Source organism: Carcharhinus amblyrhynchos, chromosome 18 (assembly GCF_965287045.1).
Source record: "Carcharhinus amblyrhynchos chromosome 18, sCarAmb.v2.hapA, whole genome shotgun sequence".
In the NCBI taxonomy this organism is placed as follows: domain Eukaryota; kingdom Metazoa; phylum Chordata; class Chondrichthyes; order Carcharhiniformes; family Carcharhinidae; genus Carcharhinus; species Carcharhinus amblyrhynchos.
This window is the reverse complement of record NC_137341.1, coordinates 36,674,859-36,700,242: the sequence shown is the minus strand read 5'-3', so window position 1 is coordinate 36,700,242 and position 25,384 is coordinate 36,674,859. Positions and strand designations below refer to the sequence as shown.

At 42.4% G+C, this 25,384-nt stretch overlaps 1 protein-coding gene across 6 annotated transcripts in view; it reads right to left on the bottom strand.

Moving 5' to 3' along the window:
* Window positions 1-25,384, bottom strand: part of trrap (transformation/transcription domain-associated protein) — a 219,792-nt gene that overhangs the window by 70,879 nt on the left and 123,529 nt on the right. For 4 of the 6 annotated variants that reach the window (XM_080206827.1, XM_080206829.1, XM_080206832.1 and 1 more), the window contains 10 exons: window positions 23,333-23,454; window positions 20,582-20,795; window positions 16,577-16,756; window positions 14,606-14,752; window positions 13,479-13,598; window positions 11,927-11,995; window positions 10,762-11,049; window positions 8,698-8,835; window positions 7,560-7,672; window positions 3,019-3,154 (listed from right to left, as the gene is read on the bottom strand). In XM_080206827.1, coding sequence (XP_080062953.1) covers window positions 3,019-3,154; window positions 7,560-7,672; window positions 8,698-8,835; window positions 10,762-11,049; window positions 11,927-11,995; window positions 13,479-13,598; window positions 14,606-14,752; window positions 16,577-16,756; window positions 20,582-20,795; window positions 23,333-23,454 — 1,527 coding nt within the window. The remainder of the gene's footprint in view (window positions 1-3,018; window positions 3,155-7,559; window positions 7,673-8,697; window positions 8,836-10,761; window positions 11,050-11,926; window positions 11,996-13,478; window positions 13,599-14,605; window positions 14,753-16,576; window positions 16,757-20,581; window positions 20,796-23,332; window positions 23,455-25,384) is intronic. The other 2 variants (XM_080206830.1, XM_080206831.1) reach the window with 1 other exon arrangement.

The following is a 25,384-nucleotide window of genomic DNA, read 5'->3' as shown; positions in this document are numbered from 1 at the left end:
GCTCCAGTCATAAAAAGCACTGGTGAGCTTGCATCTTGAGTACTATGTTCACTTCTGGGTACTGTACTTAAGGGAGGGCATGACCTTGGAGTGGGTGCAGTGGAAAAGAAGAAGAATGATACAGGAATGGAAACTTAAATTTTGCGGACAGATTGCATTTACTAGTGTATTCCATTGTGTATAGATTAAGGGATGATCTAATTTTGGCATTTAAAATTTAAAGGATTTGATTAAAGGATTTGATAAGGAGGATAGAAATGATTTCTTCTGGTGAGGGAGTCCATAACAAGGGGGTTTAACCATAAAATTAAAGCCAGGCTGTTCAGAGGTGATATCAGAAAGTAATTCTTCACACAGAGGGTAGTGGAAAATTGGTTGCAGTAATGGAGAATAATATTACACAGGATATCAAACCAGCATTCCATCCAATCCCATGGAATTTCCATCAGGAGTACACATGAAAATTACCCCCAATGTATTTCAAAAAGCAAAGAGGGAAATCCACAGTAACATGATTCTGAATAACAGCACAAAGGAACAGACTTTAGTCTTTCGATTGGGCTGACTTAGTTGCACAGAACAGAGAGGTTTTGGAGCATTCCTGGTTCACAGATACATAGAGACATTTTATCGTGGCTTTGGAAAAATCAAACAATGGAGACTTCCACTGCAGCAGTACAAGCTCTCCTTAAAACCAAGCACCACAGCTCCTAAATGAGACTTTGTGCAGCACATTACCGGGGTCAGTAAGGTGCCCTGAAAGCTTTTGGAATAGGGCAGAACAGCAGCTCTTTCAAAAAACGGAACATCTTCAGGATGATTTTAGCAACACACCTAGTTATCAAGCGTCACTTCTCGCCAATTACAATACAACAAGCCAGCTGTTACGGGTAAGGGCTAATGAAATGGAAACCTCCCCCCCCAAGAATTAGTGGATCGGATTCCGAAAAGGCGGAACAAACAGTAGGCAATTTTGCAAAAAAAACTTCTTAATCTTGCTCTGAACTTTTTAGTAATGAAAATTAACAACAGAAAATACATATTTACAGAGGCCTGTGTTAATAATATTGTGGACTTTTGCTGTTTAGCATCTCATTAACAATCACAGTGTGTTCTGTGCCACATGCTCTTTGTTAAACGTCACTGATACACAATGCAAAGGCTGTGGGGAAACAGCAATAAAAGCCAGCCTCATCAGCAATGTCTATATCCCATGAATAAATAAATTTTTTTTAAAAATTGATCAGCTGCTGCTCCTCTTCAAAAGTCATAAAACATGTTTTCTTCCAGGAACTGTGCTTTTTTTCCTCAGATGCTGGCACCTTGTCATAACGACAAATTAGTAACAAGCAGATGCTCATGCAATTATTCAGCAGCTGATCCATAAACACAACAAAGCAAAACTAAATGTAATCAATTGTCGGATGAGGAACAGGGCATCTGGGAACAAAATTCTCCTTTAGGACTGTATATTTCCATGTTTCATGGGAGAAAAACAACCTGACAGCATAACATTGACTATTCAGCAGTTCAGAGAGATTGCTGAAGGTAGAATATCTGCGTTCACTGCTAAAAAACGGAAGAAAACGGGCTCGAGACTGCAGCTGCTATCATGGTCAGCTTTTCAATCCAAATCAAGACAATCGTCAGAATACAGTCAGCATGAAGTCAGTCTTTCTTCACAAAGTTCAGATGGTTAGACTAGTCACTGCACAGGCACCCTGGACAGTTAGACCAGTCACTGTACAGGCACCCCAGACGGTTAGGCCACTCACTGTACAGGCATCCGGATGGTTAGACTAGTCACTGTGTAGGCACCCAGACGGTTAGACCAGTCACTGTACAGGCACCCCGGATGGTTAGACCACTCACTCTACAGGCATCCAGATGGTTAGATTAGTCACTGTATAGGCACCCCGAAGGGTTAGACCAGTCACTGTGCAGGCACCCAGATGGTTAGACTAGTCACTGTATAGGCACCCGGATGGTTAGACTAGTCACTGTACAGGCACCAGTGTACAGTGTCTGGTGCTGTACACTGCTACCAGTGTACCAGTGTCATCGGTCACAGGGGCGATGAAGTGGCTGATGACAGAGTACCATTCCATCAATGAGGAGAACTTCTTCGAATGGGAGGCTTTAATCATGTAAGACGGAAAGCTTATAAAGACAAGTCACTGTAGAGGCACCCTCTGTCAGACTTTTGTTTTTGTTTAAAAACTCAGTTGAGTGCCCAAAGTGTGCAAAATTGTACTGCCACATGAGGATAATACACAAGCATACGAGGCTCTGGATCAAGTGTTGGGAAATGGGATTAGAATAGATAGGTGCTTGATGGCCGGTAGAGACACAGTGGGCCAATGGGCCTCTTTCTCTGCTGTAAAACTCTATGATATGGAAGTAAGTACAGAATTGCACACACATTCCCAGTCTGTTAGCCCAACCTCAAGCATGCACTCACTCTGTAGGAATGTGCAGCTTTTAAGTCCTGAACATTCATATGCAAGTTGACAGAAACAATTGAGCCTCTTAGACACAGGCTGAGGTCAGGGAGCAGCAACATCTTTTTCACATGTTCACAATAGTTACAAATAGAAAATGTTGAGTATTTTTTATTCATTTGTGGGACATGGGCATTGCTGGGTGGCCAGCATTTATTGTCCGTCCCCAGTATTCGGATTAGGGAATAATATAAAGGACTCTCAATGGAATCAATGCCAACAATGGGATTTTGAAATTCCAAATTTCCCAGACTATTATATAACTCCCCATCAAACCACCCAAGGCATTATTTAATACAAAAATAGTGTTTAACACCAACTCACAATCTAAGATTACATAAAGCACATGGCCTGTCCACATAGTTACTGTGGAACTCTCCATCTACTATTGGGGTACAGTCGTTGAATGCAAAGCAGAGCATAATTAACCTAGATATTGTGATGACTAAGTAATGTCAAACATTACTTACTCATTTTTAGAATATAATTTGATGCATTTACCTCAAAAATTGCTTACCTGCACCAGTGCTTCTTTCATTGCAGCCCAGTTTGACACTCTCCAAGCACACTCTAGAACTAGGTAGGGATTAACATGACCTTTGGACTGGCCGTACTCAGTCAATGCCTCCCACTGGTTTAGTTCCTTCGAACAGCTGTTGATTATAGAACAGAATAAAATTAATAAGCAGGTTCTCATTCTTGTTTGGCTCCATGAACATGCACGCATTCAACATCATTTTCATTAAATATTGCTACATATTTTGAACCACAAATTGAAATCTTTGGTGCACATTATTGAAGTGTTTGTGCAATTCCACATAGTCACATGTAGATCTATTATCTACCCCTTCAAAACAGAAGTTGCTGCTGCAGCAAATCCTACTGCTTGGAAGAAAGTAATTCTCCATTTAGAAGCTGTCTTATGCTTGAGGACCAAGTGTAAAGCGTAGATATTGCACAGAGCACTCCTAGATCCTGCCACTCTCATAGAACACAGAACATTACAGCGCAGTACAGGTCCTTCGGCCCTCGATGTTGCACCGACCAGTGGAACGAATCTAATGACCCTCTAACCTAAACTATTCCAACGTTATCCATATGCCTATCCACTGACCATTTGAACGCCCTTAAAGTTGGCGAGTCCACAACTGCTGCAGGCAGGGCATTCCGCGCCCTTACTACCCTCTGAGTAAAGAACCTACCTCTGACATCCATCCTATAACTACCACCCCTCAACTTAAAGCTATGTCCCCTCGATTTAGCCATCACCATCCGAGGAAAAAGGCTCTCACTGTCCACCCTATCTAACCCTCTGATCATCTTGTATGCCTCAATTAGGTCACCTCTTAACCTTCTTCTCTCTAACGAAAATAACCTCAAGTCCCTCAGCCTTTCCTCATAAGACCTTCCCACCATACCAGGCAACATCCTGGTAAACCTCCTCTGCACCCTTTCCAATGCTTCCACATCTTTCTTATAATGCAGCGACCAGAACTGTATGCAATACTCCAAGTGCGGCTGCACCAGAGTTTTGTACAGTTACAACATCATCTCACGGCTCCGAAATTCAATCCTACTACCAATAAAAGCTAACACACCGAACGCCTTCTTGACAACCCTATCAAGCTGGGTGCCAACTTTCAGGGATCTATGCACATGTACACCAAGATCTCTCTGCTTGCCAACACTGCCAAGAGTCCTTCTATTAGCCCTATATTCTGTACTCCTGTTACTCTTACCAAAGTGAATCACCTCACACTTTTCCAAATTAAACTCCATTTGCCACCTCTCAGCCCAGCTCTGCAGCTTATCTTTACCCCTCTGCAAACAGTAACATCCATCCTCACTGTCTACAACTCCTCCGACTTTGGTGTCGTCAGCAAATTTACTAACCCATCCTTCTACACCATCATCTAGGTCATTTATAAAAAGGACAAACAGCAGTGGCCCCGAAACAGATCCGAGGCACACCACTTGTAACTGAACTCCAGGTTGAATATTTCCCATCAACCACCACCCTCTGTCTTCTATCAGCTAGCCAATTCCTGATCCAAACTGCTAAATCACCCTCAATCCCATGCGTCTGCATTTTCTGCAGTAGCCTACCATGGCGAACCTTATCAAATGCTTTGCTAAAATCCATATACACCATGTCAACTGCCTTACCCTTATCCACCTCTTTCGTCACCTTTTCAAAGAACTACTTCTTCTCCACCCCTCCTGCACCAGAAACTGTATCAACTATTCTAAAGCCCTGATCCAGACTACAGATTTAAGGAGGAACAGAACTGAAAGCACAATCCCTAAACCATTCATAAGCATCAGTGGCCCTGGCTCCAAAAGGACAGAGGTGCCACCCCACTCCCGACAGTGATAACTTTGATGACCTGCTATTGATAACACCATGGAAAGGGGAAAGTGCGGTGTGTGTTTTGAATCACTTTAGAGTGGGACTTTTTTCCTTTCAAATGTTCACCCAGTCGAAAACAAGACAGGAAAATGCAATGAAGACTGTCAGCTGACAGCTCAACAATTACAGATGCTAACTGAAGGCTGCATAGAACATAGAAAAACTACAGCACAAACAGGCCCTTCGGCCCACAAGTTGCGCAGATGATACCCATGCCTACTAGGCTTACCTATAACCCTCAATTCTATTAAGTTCCATGTACTCATCCAGAAGTCTCTTGAAAGACCCTATCGAATTTGCCTCCACCACCACCGACGGCAGCCGATTCCACTCATCCACCCCCTCTGAGTGAAAAACCTTCCCCCGATATCTCCTCTGTACCTACTCCCCAGCACCTTAAACCTGTGTCCTCTCGGCGCAACCATTCCAGCCCTTGGAAAAAGCCTCTGAGAATCCACCCGATCTATACCTCTCAACATCTTATACACTTCTATCAGGTCACCTCTCATCCTTCGTCTCTCTAAGGAGAAAAGACCGAGCTCCCTCAACCTATCCTCATAAAACATGCCACCCAGTCCAGGCAACATCCTTGTAAATTTCCTCTGCACCCTTTCAATAGCTTCCACATCCTTCCTGTAATGAGGCAACCAGAACTGGGCACAGTATTCCAAGAGAGATCTGACTAGGGTCTTATGAAGCTGCAACATTATCTCCTGACTCCTAAACTCAATCCGCAGGGGATTCTGGAAGGTTTAGTTTTTTAAATATAAAAAGCAGTTACGTGGGGGTTCAACCTCATTGTTCAGCTGGAGCTGGACAGAGAGGGAGAGTATCCATAATACTGGTGTTTTATTTATTTATTTATTCCATTTTCTTCACAGGTTTTTCTTTTAAACTAAGAGAAGCAGAAGTCAGCCGCAGGGGATTCTGGAAGGTTGGGCTTTTTTAAAATACAAAAGGCAGTTATGTGGAGGTTTGACCTCATTGTTCGGCTGGGCTGCAATGCAAGGGTCCAGACTCTTGCTTTAAATCTCAGTACCCACTGAACATGTCAAATGCCAATTAGCATTGTCAACAACCTTCACCTCACTATTTTCAATGATGAGTACATTTTATTGACAGAACTTCAGCATATCATGGGCACGGGTGGCACAGTGGTTAGCACTGCTGCCGCAGCTGGAGTACTGTGTGCAGTTTTGGGCGCCGTACTTACGCAAGGATATTTTGGCCTTGGAGGGAGTGCAGAGGAGGTTTACTAGGCTGATGCCGGAGTTGAGGAGGTTGAGCTATGAGGAGAGGCTGAAGAAATTAGGCTTGTACTTGTTAGAGTTTAGAAGAATGAGGGGAGATCTCATTGAGACATATAAGATGATGAATGGGATGGATAGGATAGAGGTGGAGAGACTCTTCCCGCTCAGAAAGGATAGTAGGACTAGGGGGCACAGCCTCAAGATAAAGGGGGGGGCGGTTTAGAACGGAGTTGAGGAGGAACTTCTTCACTCAAATGGTGGTGAATCTCTGGAATTCTCTGCCCGTTAAAGTGGTGGAGGCTACCTCGCTAAATATTTTTAAGACGCGGGTTGATGGGTTTTTGATAAGAGAGGGGATTAAGGGTTATGGGGAGAGGGCGGGAATGTGGAACTGAGCCACGACAGATCAGCCATGATCTTATTGAATGGCAGGGCAGGCTCGAAGGGCTAGATGGCCTACTCCTGCTCCTATTTCTTATGTTCTTATCACAGCGTTGGGGTCCCAGGTTCAATTCCCAGCTTGGGTCACTATCTGTGTAGAGTTTGCACATTCTCCCCACGTCTGTGGGGGTTTACTCCGGGTATTTTAGTTCCCCGTCACAGTCCAAAAATGTGCAGATTAGGTGCATTGGGCCATGCAAAATTGGCCCTTAATGTCAGGGAGATTAGCAGAGTGAAATGTGGGGTTATGGGGATAGGGCCTGGGTGAGATTCTGGTTGGTACAGACTTGATGGGCCAATGGCCTCCTTCTCTACTGGAGGAATTCTATGGATAACCTACAAAGAAACAGAATTCAAGATTACTGGCTACTACTTTAACAACTTGAATTTAAACAATGCCTTTAACAATGGAAAAAGGCCAGAATTACATTTAAATTACAGTATTTCAGATGATGCTAAAGCTGTGCCAAGCAACACTTATTGTTTAGGTGCTTCACACAATGGGACTGACTAGCTCCAATAATGGTGGTGAAAAATTTTCCTCCAGCACTGGGAGAGCCTCACTTTCAAGGCCCTCATTTGCGTGACGAAGAACTGCTCAAATTAGTTCCATATCCCAGCATTTTCCCTATAACTCGCAAACTGCAATCCCAGCTTCTCCAACCTCTCTACAAAGCCAAAGTGAAGCTCCATCTCTGGCATCTTCCTGGTTAACCTACACTGTAACCGTGCCAAGAATTAGAGACAATTCTCCAGCTGAGGTCCAAGTAGGGAATTGTAATGGTTTAGAGCATGACATCAGGACTGCATGGTCAAAATACATCTCATGTCCAGACAGGGCATCTCTGAGCCAAGGGAGGAAAGGAGCATATGTTTTAGAGTATGTGAAGCAATTTGAATTAGCCAGTGCTGCTGTTTAAAAACTCCATGCCACTCGGGGGCTGCTGATGTACCTACCAATTCCAGTGGTCCTCCCACAACTGATACTCTGGAAATATGCCAGGTGATGCATTATTTCTTTCATTCTCTTTTCTGGCTTTATCCATGGCTTTCTCATAAGTTTCTTGCGCCTTTCATAGAAACACATACTTGGTTACAGGAACCATGGTAGCAAACCAACATTAAAATTACAATAAAACAACAGGTGCGGCATTGCTTGATTTGATTTGATTTGCAAGTTGCTTTTCTCCACTGTAGCTATTACCAAGAATTTTACAGCACAGAGACAGGCCAGTTGGCCCAACTGGACAATGCCCCAAGTGCATTTCCTCCCACCCAAATTTCACCTCACTATCTGCATATCTTTCAATTTCTTTCTTCCTCACATACTTACATGGCTCCTCCCTGCTTTATGATAAAATGTATAAAACATTAAATGTGAAGATTTATTAGCCACAATCAGTTCTGCTCATGTTCGCACACAAGTTAGGCTCAACGGGCTGAATGGTCTCCTCCAGCTCTCCCCCTTAGGAGCGGTGAGGTGACACAGTGGTTAGCACTGCTGCCTCACAGTGCCAGGAACCCAGGTTCAATTCATGGCTTGGGTCACTGTCTATGTGGAGTTTGCACGTTCTCCCCATTTCTGCACGAGTTTCCTCTGGGTGCTCCGTTTTCCTCTCACAGTCCAAAGAAGTGCGGGTTAGGTTGATTGGCCATGCTAAACTGACCCTTAGTGTCAGGGGGATTAGCAGGGTAAATATGAGAGGTTACAGGAATAGAACCTGGGTGGGAATGTTGTTGGTGCAGACTCAATAGGGCAAACAGCCTGTTTCTGCACTGTAGGGATTCTGTGATTCTATCTTCTATGTTTCTATTATGGAAAAACAAGTTAAGGATTACCAATTGTGACGCTTGGTGAACACCAGACACATCCACTGATTGTCAACTTCCATGACTGGTATTTCTTTACCATGAACAACCCCCCAAATTTGCTGTGACAAGATTGCAACCCAAATCAGAATACCTAATAAGGTCATTAGCATACATTCAGGCAGCGTTTAGGAAGCATTCACAGTGAAATGAAAGCAGACGTCTAAACTGAAGCGCCTGACGCAGAATGAATCCCAAGACTCTTGCAGGTGTGCAACAGTCGTACCTGCTCAAAGAAACCATGTTGCTCGTAGGCTATTGCTGTTGCAGTCTCAGGAAACTTGCATCGTTTTTGCCAAAGGCCAGCCCACATATCCTCCTCCTGCAGTAGTGAGTACAATTCGGCCAGCGAATCTAAAATTTCCTGCAAGTCAGAGTTAAAGCAGTTCTGTGTCAGTTAAAAAAAAAATTTTCATGCAATATACACACGAGTTGATTTGGACATGGGCAAAATGCTAACACTAACATAATACATTTTTAGAATTGCACTGAATCATGTAGCACCGAAACAGAGAAGACTTCAGAAAGATGATAATGAGATCAGGAGTTAAAGTAGTTAACAGAATGTGACTGGCAAAAAAAATGGGCAAAGTTGGATCTTTGGCTATTACATCAGTCAGTAAAACAACGATTGGCACAGAGGAAGTTAGAAGGCACAATGGAGTTAAATGCACCAGGGCACAGATGGCACCCCCTCCTTCCAGATCACCATAAACGCCCTGTAATTTCAGGCATGCCATACCAAATAGTCCATTCAAGATTTTGTCAAGCATCAAATAAAATGCTTTTAGCACTGACACCAAACAGGAGGGGGGAACAATGGAACAAGACACAGTCCTGTTTTTAGCACTGAATATTCCCTCCAGAGGTACAGAGAATCCTTCCATTTCCAACGCTGAAATTTAAGTTCACTTAGATTTTCTTTAAAAATTGCTAACTTTCGTTCCAGTAATGAGGAGACTGCTGCAGCATAGAACAAATGTCTGTTCTTTACACTCAATTACAGTCCAGTGTAGCACTGATTAAATGGAGGATTTTATCCTACCAGTCTTCGTTAGTGAAGTACTGGAGGGTCAGTAAGTCATTCATACATTGGGAACCATTAAACTTGATGCAGTTCTTGATGGGTAGCCTTGCTGACACAGCTCAAGCCAATCTGTGGATTAAATTCCTAATGAAATATATTGCTCGTTTACCCATCTCCCCTGCTGTTCTCATCATAATACACTGGATCCCATCCCAGCAATTCTTTGATTTTTAAATTCTCACCTTCATTTTCAAATTCTCTACAGCTCTCTAACCTCTTCCAGCCCCACAACATTCAGAGGGCTCAATGCTGCTCCTCCAGTCTCTTGCCGATCCCCAATTTTGATTGCACTACCACTGGCAGTTAACCAGTCAGCTGCCTAAATCCTATTGAATCACAGAATTATTACGGTGCTGAAAGGAGAACATTCGGCCTACTGTTCCTGCACTAGTTCTCTAAACAAGCATCACAACTCAGTACCACTCCCTTGTATTTCCCCCATACGCTCGTGGATTGTTTCCATTCAAATTATCACCCAATGCCCTCTTGACTGCCTCAACTGAACCTGCCACCACCATACTTCCAGTCAGTGCATTCCAGACCCAAACCACTCACTATGTGAAAATATTTTTCCTCTCACATCACATATGCAAATTACTTTCACCGTGTCCTCTCATTCTTGATACTTTTACTGGTACGGGGCAGGGGGGGGGGTTGTAGTTTTGGGGGAACACAGTTTCTCCCTATCCAGATTGACCAGCCCCCTCACAAATTTGAACATCTCTATCACATTTCCTCTTTGCCTTCTGAGAAAACGCTGGAAATTCTCAACAGGTATGGCAACACCTGTAATAGAAGAGAACTGATGTTTCGAGTCCAGATAACCTTTTGTCAAAACGTCAGCTCTGTTCCCTCCTTACAGATGCTGCCAGACCCGCTGAGATTTTCCAGCACTTTCTCTTTTGGATTCAAATTCCAGTATCTGCTGTAATTTGCTTTTATCCTCTTCGTCGCCTTCTCTCCAAGGAGAACTGTCCCAACCTCTCCAAAGTATTCTCATAACCGAAGTACGGCATTGGATTTGCCTGCTAAATCTTTCCTTAAAACATACCCTTTTTTAAAACTTAGCTTTTAGTTACCAGTCCTAACATGGCTCGATATCAATTTTAATCTGATAACTCTACCCTCCCCTTTGGGACTTTTAGCTACGTTAAAGGCATTACAGAAATTCAAGTCCTGGTTACATCAAAAGCAATCACTTACTTGCGGAGGTGGGGTGATGCTTTCCTGCTCGTAGAACTCAGATGTCTGGCGCGGTTTAATCTGAAGGCTCAAACCTTTTTCAAAAGCCTGGTGCTCTAGCATCAGTGTGGACCGAAACCAGAGGTTGTGTGTCTTGCCCAGATATTTCAGCACACAGGGCCTGATGGAAATATGAGGGACACACTGGGACATCGCTTCAACAAAACAGTTCAGAGCACTTGGCTGGCAGTCTCGCTGCACCTGATGGCTTCCACTGCAGAGGAAAGGGCTTATCTCTCCTGCCAGAGCCTGTGAACCCAAGAACAGAACAGCAGCTCAGAAGAAAAGGGTCTCCTGACACATCTATATCTCCAAAACAAAAGTTAGAACAGATTCTTCCCTGCTGCCATCAGACTTTTGAATGGACCTACCTCGCATTAAGTTGATCTTTCTCTACGCTCTAGCTATAAATATAACACTACATTCTGCACTCTCTCCTTTCCTTCTCTATGAAAGGTATACTTTGTCTGTATAGCTTGCAAGAAGCAATACTTTTCACTATATACTAATACATTGACAATAATAAATCAAAACAGAAATAAAATCACATTATTTGCATTTCAGCAAGTGCTGCCCCAGTAGTTGGATTATAAACATGGCGTAAGTTTTACATTATTCATTATGATAGATGCACGCAGTCAAATTTCAGTAAGATGCCACTCATATGGCTTTCAGTTTAGTTTACTCAGGTATTGGGGTCAACCACATTAATGAATGAAGGTAAAGAGGGGTGGGAGGAAGTTTGCGTGGAACATAAAAGCGCTGGCAGAGAGCAGTTGGGCCAAGTGGTCTGCTGCTGCGCTGCAAATTCTATGCAATGCAGGGCTGGACATGTTGGCCAAAACCGATGTGGACGGATGCTTTGCCTTCCCCGAAGGATATTAGCAAACTGGTTAGTGCTGTAGGACATTATTCACGAGTATTTTTCTCAAATTTGTTGAATTGAACTTGAGAACAGATCATGGTTCAGTTTGAACACTCAGACTCCAGATTGCTCATCCAGTATTATAATCATGATACCAGCAAGACCGTGGGATGACCCCTCTATATTCCGCTATCAGGCATTTCTTTACTGCTGGCCACACGTGGTGAGAGAACTGTGAAAACGCTTTGCATGTTTCCGCACCTCCAAGGTCATAATTTTGCATCGGGAATGATTTTCTTGCATGTGTCCTTCCAACAAACTCCCCTCAGTCTGAAAACACAGCAGTAGGTATGGCTTCAAATACAAATATTTTTCAGCAGCGAGCCACACTTTTGAAAAGTTCTACAGTCAAGCGTTCTATATAAAACCCCTTTTTCAAATTCAACATCAAGAGAGGATAAGGGAGAGAAGCTTCAGTTCTAGAGAAGTGGCCCTCAAAATCAATAAAGTGTGAATTTGTAAGTGATGCCAGCACTTCACTGACTGCTTCGGGGAATGATAAAACACCTTACAGACTAACAGTTTCAGTTGAAATAATTCTTTGAAATATCTCTCGCACTTGAGTTTTTATTTGAAAAGACAACACCATTATGCATCACAGCCAGTTTAAAATACGATTTTGTATTAGGGCTTCTGATTTGGCAGCCATTGGAAAAATATTCATGCCGGGTACAGGTCACATCCTCAGTTAATGGACATTGCCAGATAATACAAAGAAATTACAATGGAGAAGGAGGCTGTTCAGCCCAACCAGTCCATGTTCTCCCTCTGCATGAGTGGTAGTCTTAATAACGTGCCTGCCCTGATCCAAATTCCCTTAATTCCCCCATTCCACTTAATCCTCTACATAACTTAATCTTAAATGTCAAAATACGGTTTCGGCATCAATCACCAACTCGATAAATATATTCCATGGCTTTACAACTATCTCTGTAAAAAGGGTTTTCTTGGGCTCCATTTTAAATGTAATCTTATGTTCCCTTGTACCGGACCCCTCAGAATCTCTACAGTGCAGGAAGAGGCCATTCAGCCCATCTAGCCTGCATCAACAACAATCCCATCCAGGCCCTATCCTCGTAACCCAAAGTACTTGCCCTGTTCATGTCTGTCTGACACTAAGGGGCAGGTTTGCCATAGCCAATTCACCTAACCTGCACATCTTTGGGCTGAGGGGGGGAAACTGGAGCGTCCAGAGGAAACCCACAGACATGGGGAGAATGCGAAAACTCGACACAGTCACCCAAGGCCGGAACTGAACTCGGATCCCTGGTGCTGTGAGGCAACAGTACTAACCACTGTGCCCCTAAATGACTATGAAGAGTTGAATTCTACTTAATCTATTTCAGTCCTGGTTCAGTGGGTAGCACACTCACCTCCAGGTTCTTGAATGCACAATTCGGGTTGCTTCTCCAATACAATACTAAGGGAGCATTGCACTCTTAAGATATTGTCTTTCAGATGAGACATTAAACCAACACCCTGCCTGACCTCCCAGGTGGATATAAAGTATCCCGTGGTGCTATTTGGACAAACAGGGAAGTTCTCCCCAATGTCCTCGCTACTGTTTATCCCACAAACAACATCACAAAGAAACATTTCAGCAGGACATTTTTCTGAGGGCAGTTTTTGGGCCTTTTCTGCACAGACATAAAGATAATACCCGCCAAAATAGAGAAATTATATTTAATTTGACGACCATGAAATAATAAAATGGAAAAGAATCGGGACCGAGTGTCCATCTCCGAGCACTCACATGCTGTTGTCTATCAGACAATATCTTCCAGAGTCTGGGAAAGAGCTGGATCCAGGTTTTCTCAGCCAGTGCTGTGCTAATGTGACACAACTGGACATACGCACTCAGCAGTGCCCCAGTCTAAACAGGAGAGAAAACAAGTTCAGAATACAGTGGAAAATAAAAGCCCCCATCCCCCCGCCAGCCCACCTGGTTAAAAAGCAGCAACATACTAAATAATTCTACGGCAGCATCTTCATTAAAGAGCTTTCTCAATTAAATTGCTGCTCTAACTTTTCCGCAAAGGTGTTGCTTGATTAAATGCTTTTCATTAAAATGCAAAGCACACAAAAAAAACAAGTATTAAGTGCAGCAAACCAGGCACATAAATAAAATCCAAACTGTGATTTACCCATCAACCTTGGCTAGGTAAAATGACACAATAAGGACTATGTAACAGAGTGGGACTGCTTCAGCAAAAGCAACCAATGCATCATTCATTACCATTAATAGCATTTATTTGCATAACCAGGCCATCTGCACCAATTTAATTAAGTGCTCCTCTCAAATATCATGGTGTAAGCTGGCATATTTAAACAATATCACATTTTACCTGCTCAACACAAGTTGGGTTGGTAACTGACCCCTTTGTTAATAACATAGAATTCTGCGGCACAGAAGGAGGCCATTCTGCCCATGCCAGATCTTTAAAAGAGCCACTGAATTAGTCCCAGTCCAACACACTCTTTCCCCAGAGTCCTACAAATTTCTCCCTTTCGTATATTCTTCCAATTTCCTTTTGAGGGTTAGTATGAATCAGTTTTCACCACTCTTAGACATTTAAGATTGATTCCAAGTGCTTAAGTACTCCAATGCAGAGATGTGTCGAAGCAGAGAACCGTAAGGATTTGGAAAATTTGATAATTATGAGCCCACAGATTCAGAAAGATGAATTCTGTTTTCTCAATATAGGCTTTGGGCATCTCCCCGGTAGCATAAGCAAATCACTTACTTAAACTGTGCATATAAAAGGAAAGACTATACTCAACTGTAAATCAAACCGCACATTTAATAACAAGGCTGAACATAATAAACTTAAAATAGGCAACTGAGTACACTACATATGAATTAAACTTCATTGTATTCACCTTCACTTCTCTGAGAGAATCCAGAAACTTATCATGCCTGTTTGTCAGCATGTGCAACTGGTTCCCAGCATCTTTCTCAGACTGTTCCTTGGTTTTCGGGGTACTGCTCTGATCACCTGGTGCCAGTTCAATATCAATCTCCACATCCTAAGCAAGTTATTAAAGAACATGAACATGAACAATACATTCATTCTCATTGCATTGACAGAGGGGCAAAAAATTACTCTTATTACTACCAGACAGCACTGCTTACATTTTCATACAAGTCAAAACGACTGCCCAAATCTTAGATCAACAAAGTTGGGAAAAAAGGGGATGGGGTCAGGCGGGGTGGGGGGTGCTGGTGGAGAGAGAGAGAGACACAGAGAGAGAGAGAGATTCCTGCAAATCCCCAAATTCCTTTCTTCACTGCTGGCTTCAGTTGTTTGTGCCCCAATCTCTGGAATTCCTTTCCTACACCCATCCACAGACCTTCTCAAAAATATTACTCTTTGTCCAAGTTTTTGCACACCTCCCCTGACATCTAAAGTGAGCCAATGTATCCATGGAGCATCTTGGGATGTTTTATTACGTTACAGCAAGTTCTTGCTGTTTGTGGTAGGCATTCAGGCAACCTATTTATGTAATCTAGCAGCCCAGCAACACTTCTGAACTCTATTCAAAACCTCAAGGCAGCAGGAAGTGCTTGGTTTCAACATGCAGGTTTTACAACATTCATTTTCTTATTCAAAAGCTATCTGCAAATAATTGAATGCAGTCCAGCTGGTCTCTTGGTGAACTGTTGCACCTGTTAAGGAACAGTCAAAGCGCTGAGTGGACTAATTGCATAAATTAAAAGAAAGCACTGCGTGTTATGCACCCAGCATGTAACTGGAAAAAACTGGGAAAACGGCACTGCTTCACATGTTATTCCAGTTATGTGGTAAACAAATGAAGAACAGCAACTGCCCAAACATGGCGCACAGGCATTGATCAAATTAAATACATTATGTTTGCAACAACCTCTCTTCCAAGTCTGAATCTGTGGACCTGTATCTGGATTCTTCCATGCTGCTGTGTGCGCAGCTGTGTCAGATTGCTGAGACATGCTGTGCAACAGTGTTTAAAAACTAATTGAATACCTTGTTGTATTTTTGTTAATCTGCCAAATACAAAAGGAAGGGTACACTATTCTATCTCTATGAACAATTATCCCTCTGCAGTACCCTTTCCCACATTGGCTTGCCAAGGTTTCTTTGACTGCACACTCAAAATAGGACAGGTTCTCTGTCAAAAGCAAAATCTTCCCTGTGACTTCCCAGCCACGTGGGTCTCAAGCTCATCATTTCACTGAGAAAAGCCTTACACGAAGAACAGCACTGGGCCTGAAGGCAAAACAGATTTTTCTCACATAATTAAAAAGAATTGTGGTGACTAAACCCAGGGTTCAATGTACTTTGTAAGGTGCACCAGATTTGATGTGCTTAGTCACAGCCAGACTCCAAATTTAATCTTCATGCCACTTTGTCTTATTTGATGAGCAACAGGTCTGGTCTGTACGTATCAACCCCTATCTACATCAGCCACTTGCAGGCAACGTCAGAACCAGGGCCAAAATATAACTTAGTTACTAATAAACACAATATGGAATTCAGGAGAAATCTCTTATCTAGAGACAGCGGAATAGGAGTTTGCTACTTGCTACACGATTGAGGTAAGAGTGTAAATGCACTTAAAGGAAAGCTAGACAAGCCCTCGAGTAATCAAAGGATATTCTGGTAGGGCAGGATGAAAAGGGATGACAGGAAGTTTGTGGAGCATGAACCAGTTGGACCGAATGGCCTGATTCAGCAGTGTAATTGCAACGCAACATTCATCTTAGACGCAACGAGCGCAGAAAGGAACATCGTATTACATCTCAAATGTGGTCGATTACCAAATTCCATTGGCTTATGCAGGTCAACACAAAATTAAACGTGAAAAGCAAATCACCTCTTCCTTGCTCTCACTGTTCTCCCGCTCCCTGGGCTCTTGTTTCACGTGCGTCACCATGGCGAAGGCTGCACGGTCGTGGCTGTCAGCCAGATTAATAACATTGGTGATGGATGGCAGCATGGCACCTTGGCAGTTGGTGCCGATGGTTGTATTTTTTTCACACACTGCAAGTAGCAGCTGGCAGAAAAGGGAAATAGAAAGAAAAACAAAGCAAAGTGCAATAATCAAATACTTTGCACGTGCAGGGCTCAGCAAGAAAATATTTTAGGCCAACAAATCATCACTAATTCTTCCACATAAAAGACATACATTTCAAAATTGTAAACATACTGTTGACATCAATGGGGAAACTCACTTAGTGAAGTTAATGAGCCCAACAGTGTAAGGCTAAATAACACATTCAGCTGAAACAAACGGATCCTAGGGTTAAAGACCACTTGCAATGATATTAATTCATCGCTCCCCAATTTGCGAATTTCTCCATGTTAATTGGGCAAAGATAAATAAGAACAAACCATTTAATTGAACTTTTCAGAATCTCCACAGACTTTGATCATTCTAATAGAAACCATTTGTCCTGAAGTCCATTGTACAGGTGTACTCCCAGTGCAGAACTGACCCATACAAAGCATGTGGGTCACCTCCACCAGAAAGCATGTACCAGGACTGGATTCAGCTATGAAGGTCAAATACCTTGTTGGCACTCAACTTGTAGACTCAGTAAAAATGTCCATCTGGGCCACTATCAGGGAGTAATGCTAGTGTCAATGTCTTTAGTATAGAAAGAGAGATATCTGGGATGCTTTGTGCTGGTGGAGGTAGAATTATAGAATCCCTACACCGCAGGAGGCCATTCAGTCCATCCAGCCTGCACCAACAATCCCACCCTGGCCTTATCCCTGTAACCCCATATATTTAGTCTCCTTGACACTAAGGGCCAATTTAGCACGGCCAATCAAACTAACTTGCACATTTTTGGAGTGTGGGAGGAAATCGGAGCACCCAGAGGAAACCCATGCAGACACGGGGGGGGAGAATGTGCAAACTTCACACCAACAGTAACCCAAAGCTGGATATGAATCCATGCCCATGGCATTGTGAGGCAGCAGTGCTAATCACTGTGATGTCCTGAAACCCATAGTTCAGCAGAAAATCACCACATCTCAAGCAAGGGACAAGGTTGAGAAAGCAGGCCTGCATAAATAACCTTAGCTGATATGGGAACTGAACATGCTGTTGGCACAACTCAGCATCACAAACCAGCTAACAAGCCAACTGAGCTAACCAACATAAGATTACTTATTAAATAACTGCAGTTTCAATTTGTTTTTACATGTATATACAAAACTTCAAATTACATTACACTTGGGTTTTAATATTCTTTATGAAAAGATCATTTTTAATATAGTTTTCTTTCCCCATTTCTCTCATTCCCTCAATGAACGGACTGATCCTTGCTAAGGTCATTCAGGTCTGCATTGGCATGGTATCATTGAAGACTGCCCACTAAAATAGTTATATATTTATAATTTATTAATTAATCTTGCAATCCAAAGATGTGCAGGTTTGCCATGCTAAATTGCTCCCTAGTATTCAAGATGTGTAGGTTAGAAGGACTGGGGGGGGTAAATGTGTTGGGTTACAGGGGTTGGGAGGGCCTGGTAACATACTCTTTTGGAGAGTCGATGTAGACTCGATGGGCTGAATGGACTCCTTCTGCACTGTAGGGATTCTATGATCTGCGTCTACACCCTATCAACTCACAACATAAATTTCTATAATCACTTTTATAATGGAACTAGAGATGTGAAACTTCAAATAAAGCTGGGATTCTTGTCCTTGGAGCACAGAAAGTTAAGCATAGTTACAAATTAGTAGGAGTAGGCCATTTGGCCCCTTGAGCCTGCTCCACCATCATGACTGATCTGATTATGTCCTCAACTATACTTACCTCTTTGACACCCTTGTCAATCAAGTATTTATTTAACCTTGCCTTAAAAATATTTCTAGGGATAGAGATGTTCAAAATCATGAAGGTGATTGATAAATAAGGAGAAACTGATTCTGGTGGCACAAGGGTCAGTAACCAGAGGTAACAGATTTAAGTTAATTGACAGTAGCGGGTCTACAAACTCAGTAAAAATCTAATCTAGAATTCTACTGGCGGACAAGAGATTGAGATATCGAAGCATGAATGCTGCTATCTGCTGCCGATCCTAAGGAATGTGTGACTGAAGGACTCCACAAACCATCTCAGTTTAACATTGAGATAGACACGTCAGTGATTAGTTGCCTATGCACTTTTAAAAATTACATTGAAAAAGCATCTTCTCTTCCTTCAGAGATGCAGCTCAGGTTTAGATTTTTAGAAGGATAAAGGAGAATGCAATAGCAAGTGTGATTTTTGACAAAATTGAAAATTAAGAATGCTCCCATAACATGTGTGGAACAGACTATGGATACACTTGGGAGCACCTCTTTTTATAAAAACATTCTACACGTTAGTAAAGTCCAACTCTAGGAATCAGAGTTAGGGAGAGGGTTTCTACTCCCAATAAGATGTGGTGACTGTTTCAGAGATGCCATTTGATCTTTCCACATTTTCTTTCTTTAAATTTTCCTTAACTGTGCCTTGAAACACTGATCTATAGATCACAATTAAGCATCTTTTATATTGGCAGGGAGAAAGCAAAGTGCAGCAAAAATGGGAAATCTGAAATAAAGACATAAAATGCTGCAAGTACACAGCAGGTCAGGTTGTATGTGTGGAGAAAAGGAACAACTCCAGTCTTTGATGCCATTGCAAAGAGGGATCTCCAATGCATTGTCCATATTAAGCCAAGAGGGCATGAAAGGGAGGATAAGTCTGATTATTTCGTATGTAATGCACCGTTATGATTGTATAGTTATCAGCATTTTGTACAAATTTAGTTTTACTATAATCGTTCATTTATTGAGCACTTATGGTCCCCCTCTAACATCATTATCATTTCCATATCCAGATCTGGCCAGAGGATCAGGAAGTCCCCCTACCCCTGGATTAAAAGAAGTCAAGTGGGAGTAGGTTCACATGGAGCACAAAAGCAGCAACAAAGACCAGATGTTGTGCGGACTGTTTCTAAACTGCACCGTCTACGTAATCTACCTTAAACAATTCAAAATCTGACCACAGAGAAATCATTGGTGTTATATTTTGAAGGAATGCATGGATTGCAAAGTCAGCTGATAACAGTGTTGTAGCAAAAGGTGCTGATTATAACCAGAAGTCTGAAGGGTAACAATTTACTCAATACTTAAAAACAACAGAGACTGTGAAACAGCTTTAATGCTCTGGAAGGTTGTAAGCTTTGCACAAAAAGAGGTTGTTTTGGCGTGCATGCCCTGAGGCTCTGCGAAGTCAGGGGACCTGCTGCATTTTACAAAAGGTCTTTTACATTTTTATGACATACAGCAGGTCATTTCTCCAACTTCGTGCCGATCCAGAGATTCTACACTAGAAAACAAAAACTCAAAAACATCTAAAGAGCTTTGTACCGTAGTCATTTGTTAATAGGGTTTATTTCATTTTCATGTTAAGAAATTGGACTGGACACCTTGGCAACTTTTTATTTTGCTCCTCATTTAGTCACCAAACTTCCTATAGTCATGTGCATAGAACTTTCCACACACCTGACGAAGGAACAGCGTTTCCGAGAGCTTGTGGTTTTACTATCAAATAAAATGGTTGGACTTGAACCTGGTGTTGTGAGACTTCTTACTATAAGTCATGAGCGACAGGCTCCCTGGTTTTAACTTGGCAAATAACTAAACACAAATCTTGTTTTCTGAATTTCTCAAGTCTGAAAGAAGAATGGATTTAATTCAATTTCTCAGCAGGTGTTCAGTGTCCATCTCCTGCCCTGCTGTATTCCACATTTCTAAATTATTTGGTGCAATTCAAACACCCCCACTTTAAATCTGCTGTGAAAACAACAGGCAGCATAACAGCCACTCTCTCCTCACCTCTATGCACTGCTTGATCCAAAAATGGCTACCCATGGCCTCCCAGTTTTGGGAACAGGTAATATAGAGCAGCCGATCATACACCCGGCGCCTCATGGAGTTATCGAAAACTTCAAAGAATTTGGCCCGAATGTGGGGCTGGCAACACCGCAATCCCGCCAAGAATGCCGGTTCCAGCTTCGCAGTAAGCTCACTGCCCGAAAGGTTTTCATCCCTGTTGAGCCACAAAATTACACCAGTTAACCGACGTGTGATGAATAGTTGAGAGCAGCCAAAGAGTAACATAAATAGATCAATTTGTGTCAGTTAAATAGCATTTTAATTAGCACAGGAGATTGTCATTCGGACCATCAAACCCATTCCAGATCTTTCAGTAAAGTTAATTGGTCCTGTTTCCCTGTTCTTTCCCCGTGGAACAGAAAGAAATCCCACAACACCAGTTTCTGCAGAACGCCCATCCACCTGAAGAAGGGACAGGCTGTCCCGAAAGCTTGCGGCTTTTGCTACAAATAAACTTGTTTGGACTTTAAACTGACGTTTGGGGTTTCTTTCTGTTTTACCCCAGTCCAACGCCGGCATCTCCACTTCATGCTTTCCCCATTGATCCATTTACCTTTTAAATATCTGATTCTCTATGCAGAAAAAGTATTTATTTCCATAGCATAGGGACCCTGTTGGGACTGTTCAGTCACTCAATCAGATCGTTGCTGCTGTGACTCTACCCCCTTTCCCCATCTTCATTCCTAGATACCTTTATTTGATAAAACTTGATCAATCTCAACTTTAAAAAGTTTAACTGATTCCCAACACTCAATCTACACTATCCTGCAGATCTAAAATTTCCTTCCTAATTTCACTCCTAAATAGGCTGGCTTTAATTTGTTCTGGATTCCCTCACAGAGGAAATAGTTTCTCTGTATCCATCGAATTGAAGTCTTTTCTCATTTTGATGCCACCGTGTTCCCTAAACCCAATAAGGCAACGTGGTGGCACGGGTTTCGCACTGCTGCCACACAGCACCAGGGACCCGGGTTCAATCTCCAGCCTGGTCACTACCTGTGCAGAGTTTGCATGTTCTCCCAGTGTCTACGTGGGTTTCCTCCTGGTGCTTCGGTTTCCTCCCGAGTGCGAAAGATGTGCTGGTTAGGAGCATTGGCCTCGCTAAATTCCCCCTCAGTGTACCCGAACAGGCTCTTGAATGTGGCGACTAATGGGATTTTCATAGTAACTTCGTTGCAGTGTTAATGTAAGCCTACTTGTGACACTAATATGTGAATAAACTTTAAAATTCTAACACAAGCCAGGAATGCACAATCTGTCTTTCTACTTCAATCCATTAAGCCCTGGCATTCTGCTGAATCTGTGCTGCAACCTCTCCCAAGGTCAGTATTTTCTTTGAGAAGCTCTTTGCATTCAACCTGTTTTGAGGACTGGAGTGACAGTACAAATTAATTTTACATTTTTTTTGTTTTTTTGCTAAAATTAGTTGATGCTTTGATTGCATCAACTAATAGTCAGATCATTGAAAGCAGCAGTTGGGAGACGGGTCATTGCTTAGAAGGAGCAACCTGTAGAAATATCAGCAAAACATTACTGGAGACTAAGCGACAAGCAGCAAAGAAAAGCACAAGCATACGGAATACAAACATACATTGATAAAACAATGAAGACGCAAGAAACGAATGAAGACAGAGCGCCAACTAATTCAGTAAAGAAGAGAGCACAGAATGGTCAAAAATCCGAACCAAAAGATAAAATGAGGAAGAGGAGTACAGAAGCTCAGAGGAGAGGGGAAACAACAGGAATGAGGCAGGAGAGAGGGATGGATCGATGGTAGTGAGGTCAGGGAGGAAATGGATGACAGGATGGGGACCAGGTTGGCAGATGCCGAGAATAAGATCAGAGACAGCAGTGCAGAAGAGTGAGTGAGAGCAAGAAGGAAAGTGAGGTGAGTGGGTGGGTGAGTGAGGGGACGAACAGAGAGTGTAGGGGGTGGAGGTGGGAGAGAGGCAGACAAAGGAGGGAACAGAGGTGGATGGAGAGGTGTGGAGGAATTGTAATCGGTGAACTCAAAAATGTGCAGCTTTGTTCCATTTGGAATTTATCTGCACACTATTCTCACTCTTGTACCTCAAACCTATTCTTTTAATTCATTCTTTTGCTCCCTTACCAAGGTAAAATGCTTGATAATGCTGCAGGAAACTTGGGATTTAAAATGATTTCAAAGACAAATCATTTTTAACAGCGTTTCAGATCATTAAGTGCATCATCTAAGAGGTATGGGAATATTTTAGTTAACAGATCCTCCTCCTGGTCTCCATGTATATCAGCATATAAAACAAAATGCTGCACAATGTACCTACAAATATGCTGCGAGGTTGTACACTTTGAACAGTGAAATATCATTAATAAAATGAGCTTCCTTTTCAAGAAGATTCAAGGTGGACTGAAAAATAAATCTACATTCCCTCCAAGCCAGGTCTAGTTAGAAAAGAAATGTAAAAGTGGTTGATTCTATAAAGCTATGTGCTAAATGCTGGCTCAGATAGTTAACCTTGGGTGGAATAAAAATAGCTGCATCTGATCTGCAAACGATGCTGGTGTTTAACACAAATTAAAATACAGACAAAAACCAAGTCATATTGCATTTTCAAATGGAATATAAATTGCAGTGGCCTCTCAAGAGTACGGTGCAAAGTCAGAAGTGTGCAAACTAATGAAATGTAATTTTTGATTAATTACTACAATTACCTATAGACATAGTTAACGAGGTCCAAGAACTGGGCATTTAATTCAAGGTCATCTGGAAAGCGTTTTTCAATATAGGTCATCATTTTAACCAGCAAAATGGACTTCTCTCTCAGTGTAGGCGTCTGCACAAAATAGAGAAATGATTTATCTGTTTGTTTTGTTCTTTGCACCCCTCCACCCACCCCTTGAAACAGCAGATTCCAAATGCTTGGCTTGGAGAAATAGCACTGGTAATAAACATATCACCACAAACACACCAGAGACAGGCAGGAGGGCACCATAACATTAACCGGTGTCAAACATAACGACCTCCGCAACAGAGCAGGTCACCATTGAACCAGAATTCAAATCTGGCATTGATTACCAGCCAAACTTGCTCTCAGCTGATTTTTTTTTAAAATCACATTCAGCACCAGCTGAAGGTCTGTGACTGTGCATTACATCACCTGGGATGGGGAATGGCAGGCATAGGAACATAATTGAGAAAGGAAATTGATAAGCATCAAGTTCATAAGGAAATAACTACCCAGTGTTCTAAACCACTTAACAGAGAGCCCTGAATTTAATAAGCAGAGCGTTGCATTAATGTGAAGTGGTTTCCAACACTCCTATGATTCAGCAGTCAGGTGGATCATAAAGCTCTCAGTTAATCTGCACAACTGACAAAAGACACCAGTGTGCCACCAAGAGGCAGCAGCACATCACTTCAGCTTTGACCCGCTGTTATAACTGCAGTCTATCGCAAAATGACTATTTTAAAAATATTCAACATCTGAGCACCATTTGGAGATAGTCTAATGTTCATAGAATCAGAGAATGGAAGGAATCCATTCACGTCCATGCTCTCTTCAAGAGCAACTCACTTTGTCCCACTCCCCAGCCCTGCAAGATTTTTCTCTTCAGATTATCCAATTCTCTCTTGAAAGTCTCTCTCTTGACAAATCCTAACCATTTGCTGCTTAAAGATTTTCCCCATCTTACTCTTGCTTCTTTTTGCCAATCACCTTCAAATCAGTGACCTCAGTTCTTAATCCTCCCGTCAGTGATAATGGTTCCTCCCTATCTACTCTTTCCAGTGCCCTCAATTTTGGACCCCTTAATCAAATCTTCTCTTCCCCAGAACCATTCCGGTAAATCTTTTCTGTACCCTTGTGAATACCAACATTAGCTCTCTATTCACCTGAAAAAATTAACTGATGTTAAAAACTGTTTTAAAAGTGCAAGCACACAGATTTGACCTGGACAGCGGTGTGCACTTCAAAATCTCGCCATCACCAAGACCTACGCAGCTACCTCCACAAAATCACCAGGTTCTATCCTTACCATTAGCATCATTAAAACTCTCTATATATTCTTCTGACATCTCTAGACATTAACTTCTTCATTGTCCCCCTTATCTGTGTTTATTCACTAGGGACTCCAACATTTGCTTGAGTTGTTTGCTATGATGGGGGATTTTGGAGTGAGGGGTTTCTTCCCAGTGAGCTTGTTGTTGTGTGACTCTAATCCTCAGTGAAGAAGGCTTCCCAAGTGTGTTAGAACTACCACAAGGACTGTTGAGGTGTTGTTGGTGTTTGTCCTCGATTTGGGAAACAGAAGTTCACTGTCACAAAACAGCCGCCAACATTCAAAACAGCTGCCCAGATTCTGATCTGCATCAACTGCCAACACTCCCACCCTTGATAATCCACTGTGCACTAATGCAACAAATCTAAGATTTCCCTCCATTTGTCCTATCCCTACCTTGACATTCCCTCCCACTTCCTCTGGCGCTGGACCTTTTTGCAGTTCCCCCTCCATCCTTTTCTACACCTATAAGGATCCAGGCTAGAAAGCATGTGCCTGCGTGAAATAAGGCGAGGAGGGTATAGGGCTCTGACATGTCCATTCCAAATTCTTCTCCCTATTCTTCTCTGACAAAACCTTGCTCAAAATCTCTCTTTACAGCCAAGCTTTCCGTTTCCGTTCCTAACACTTTCCACGATAGCTCATTATCCATCCCACTGCCTACTTTTCTCCAATCCAACCAATTAACTGCCTTTACTACCTTAA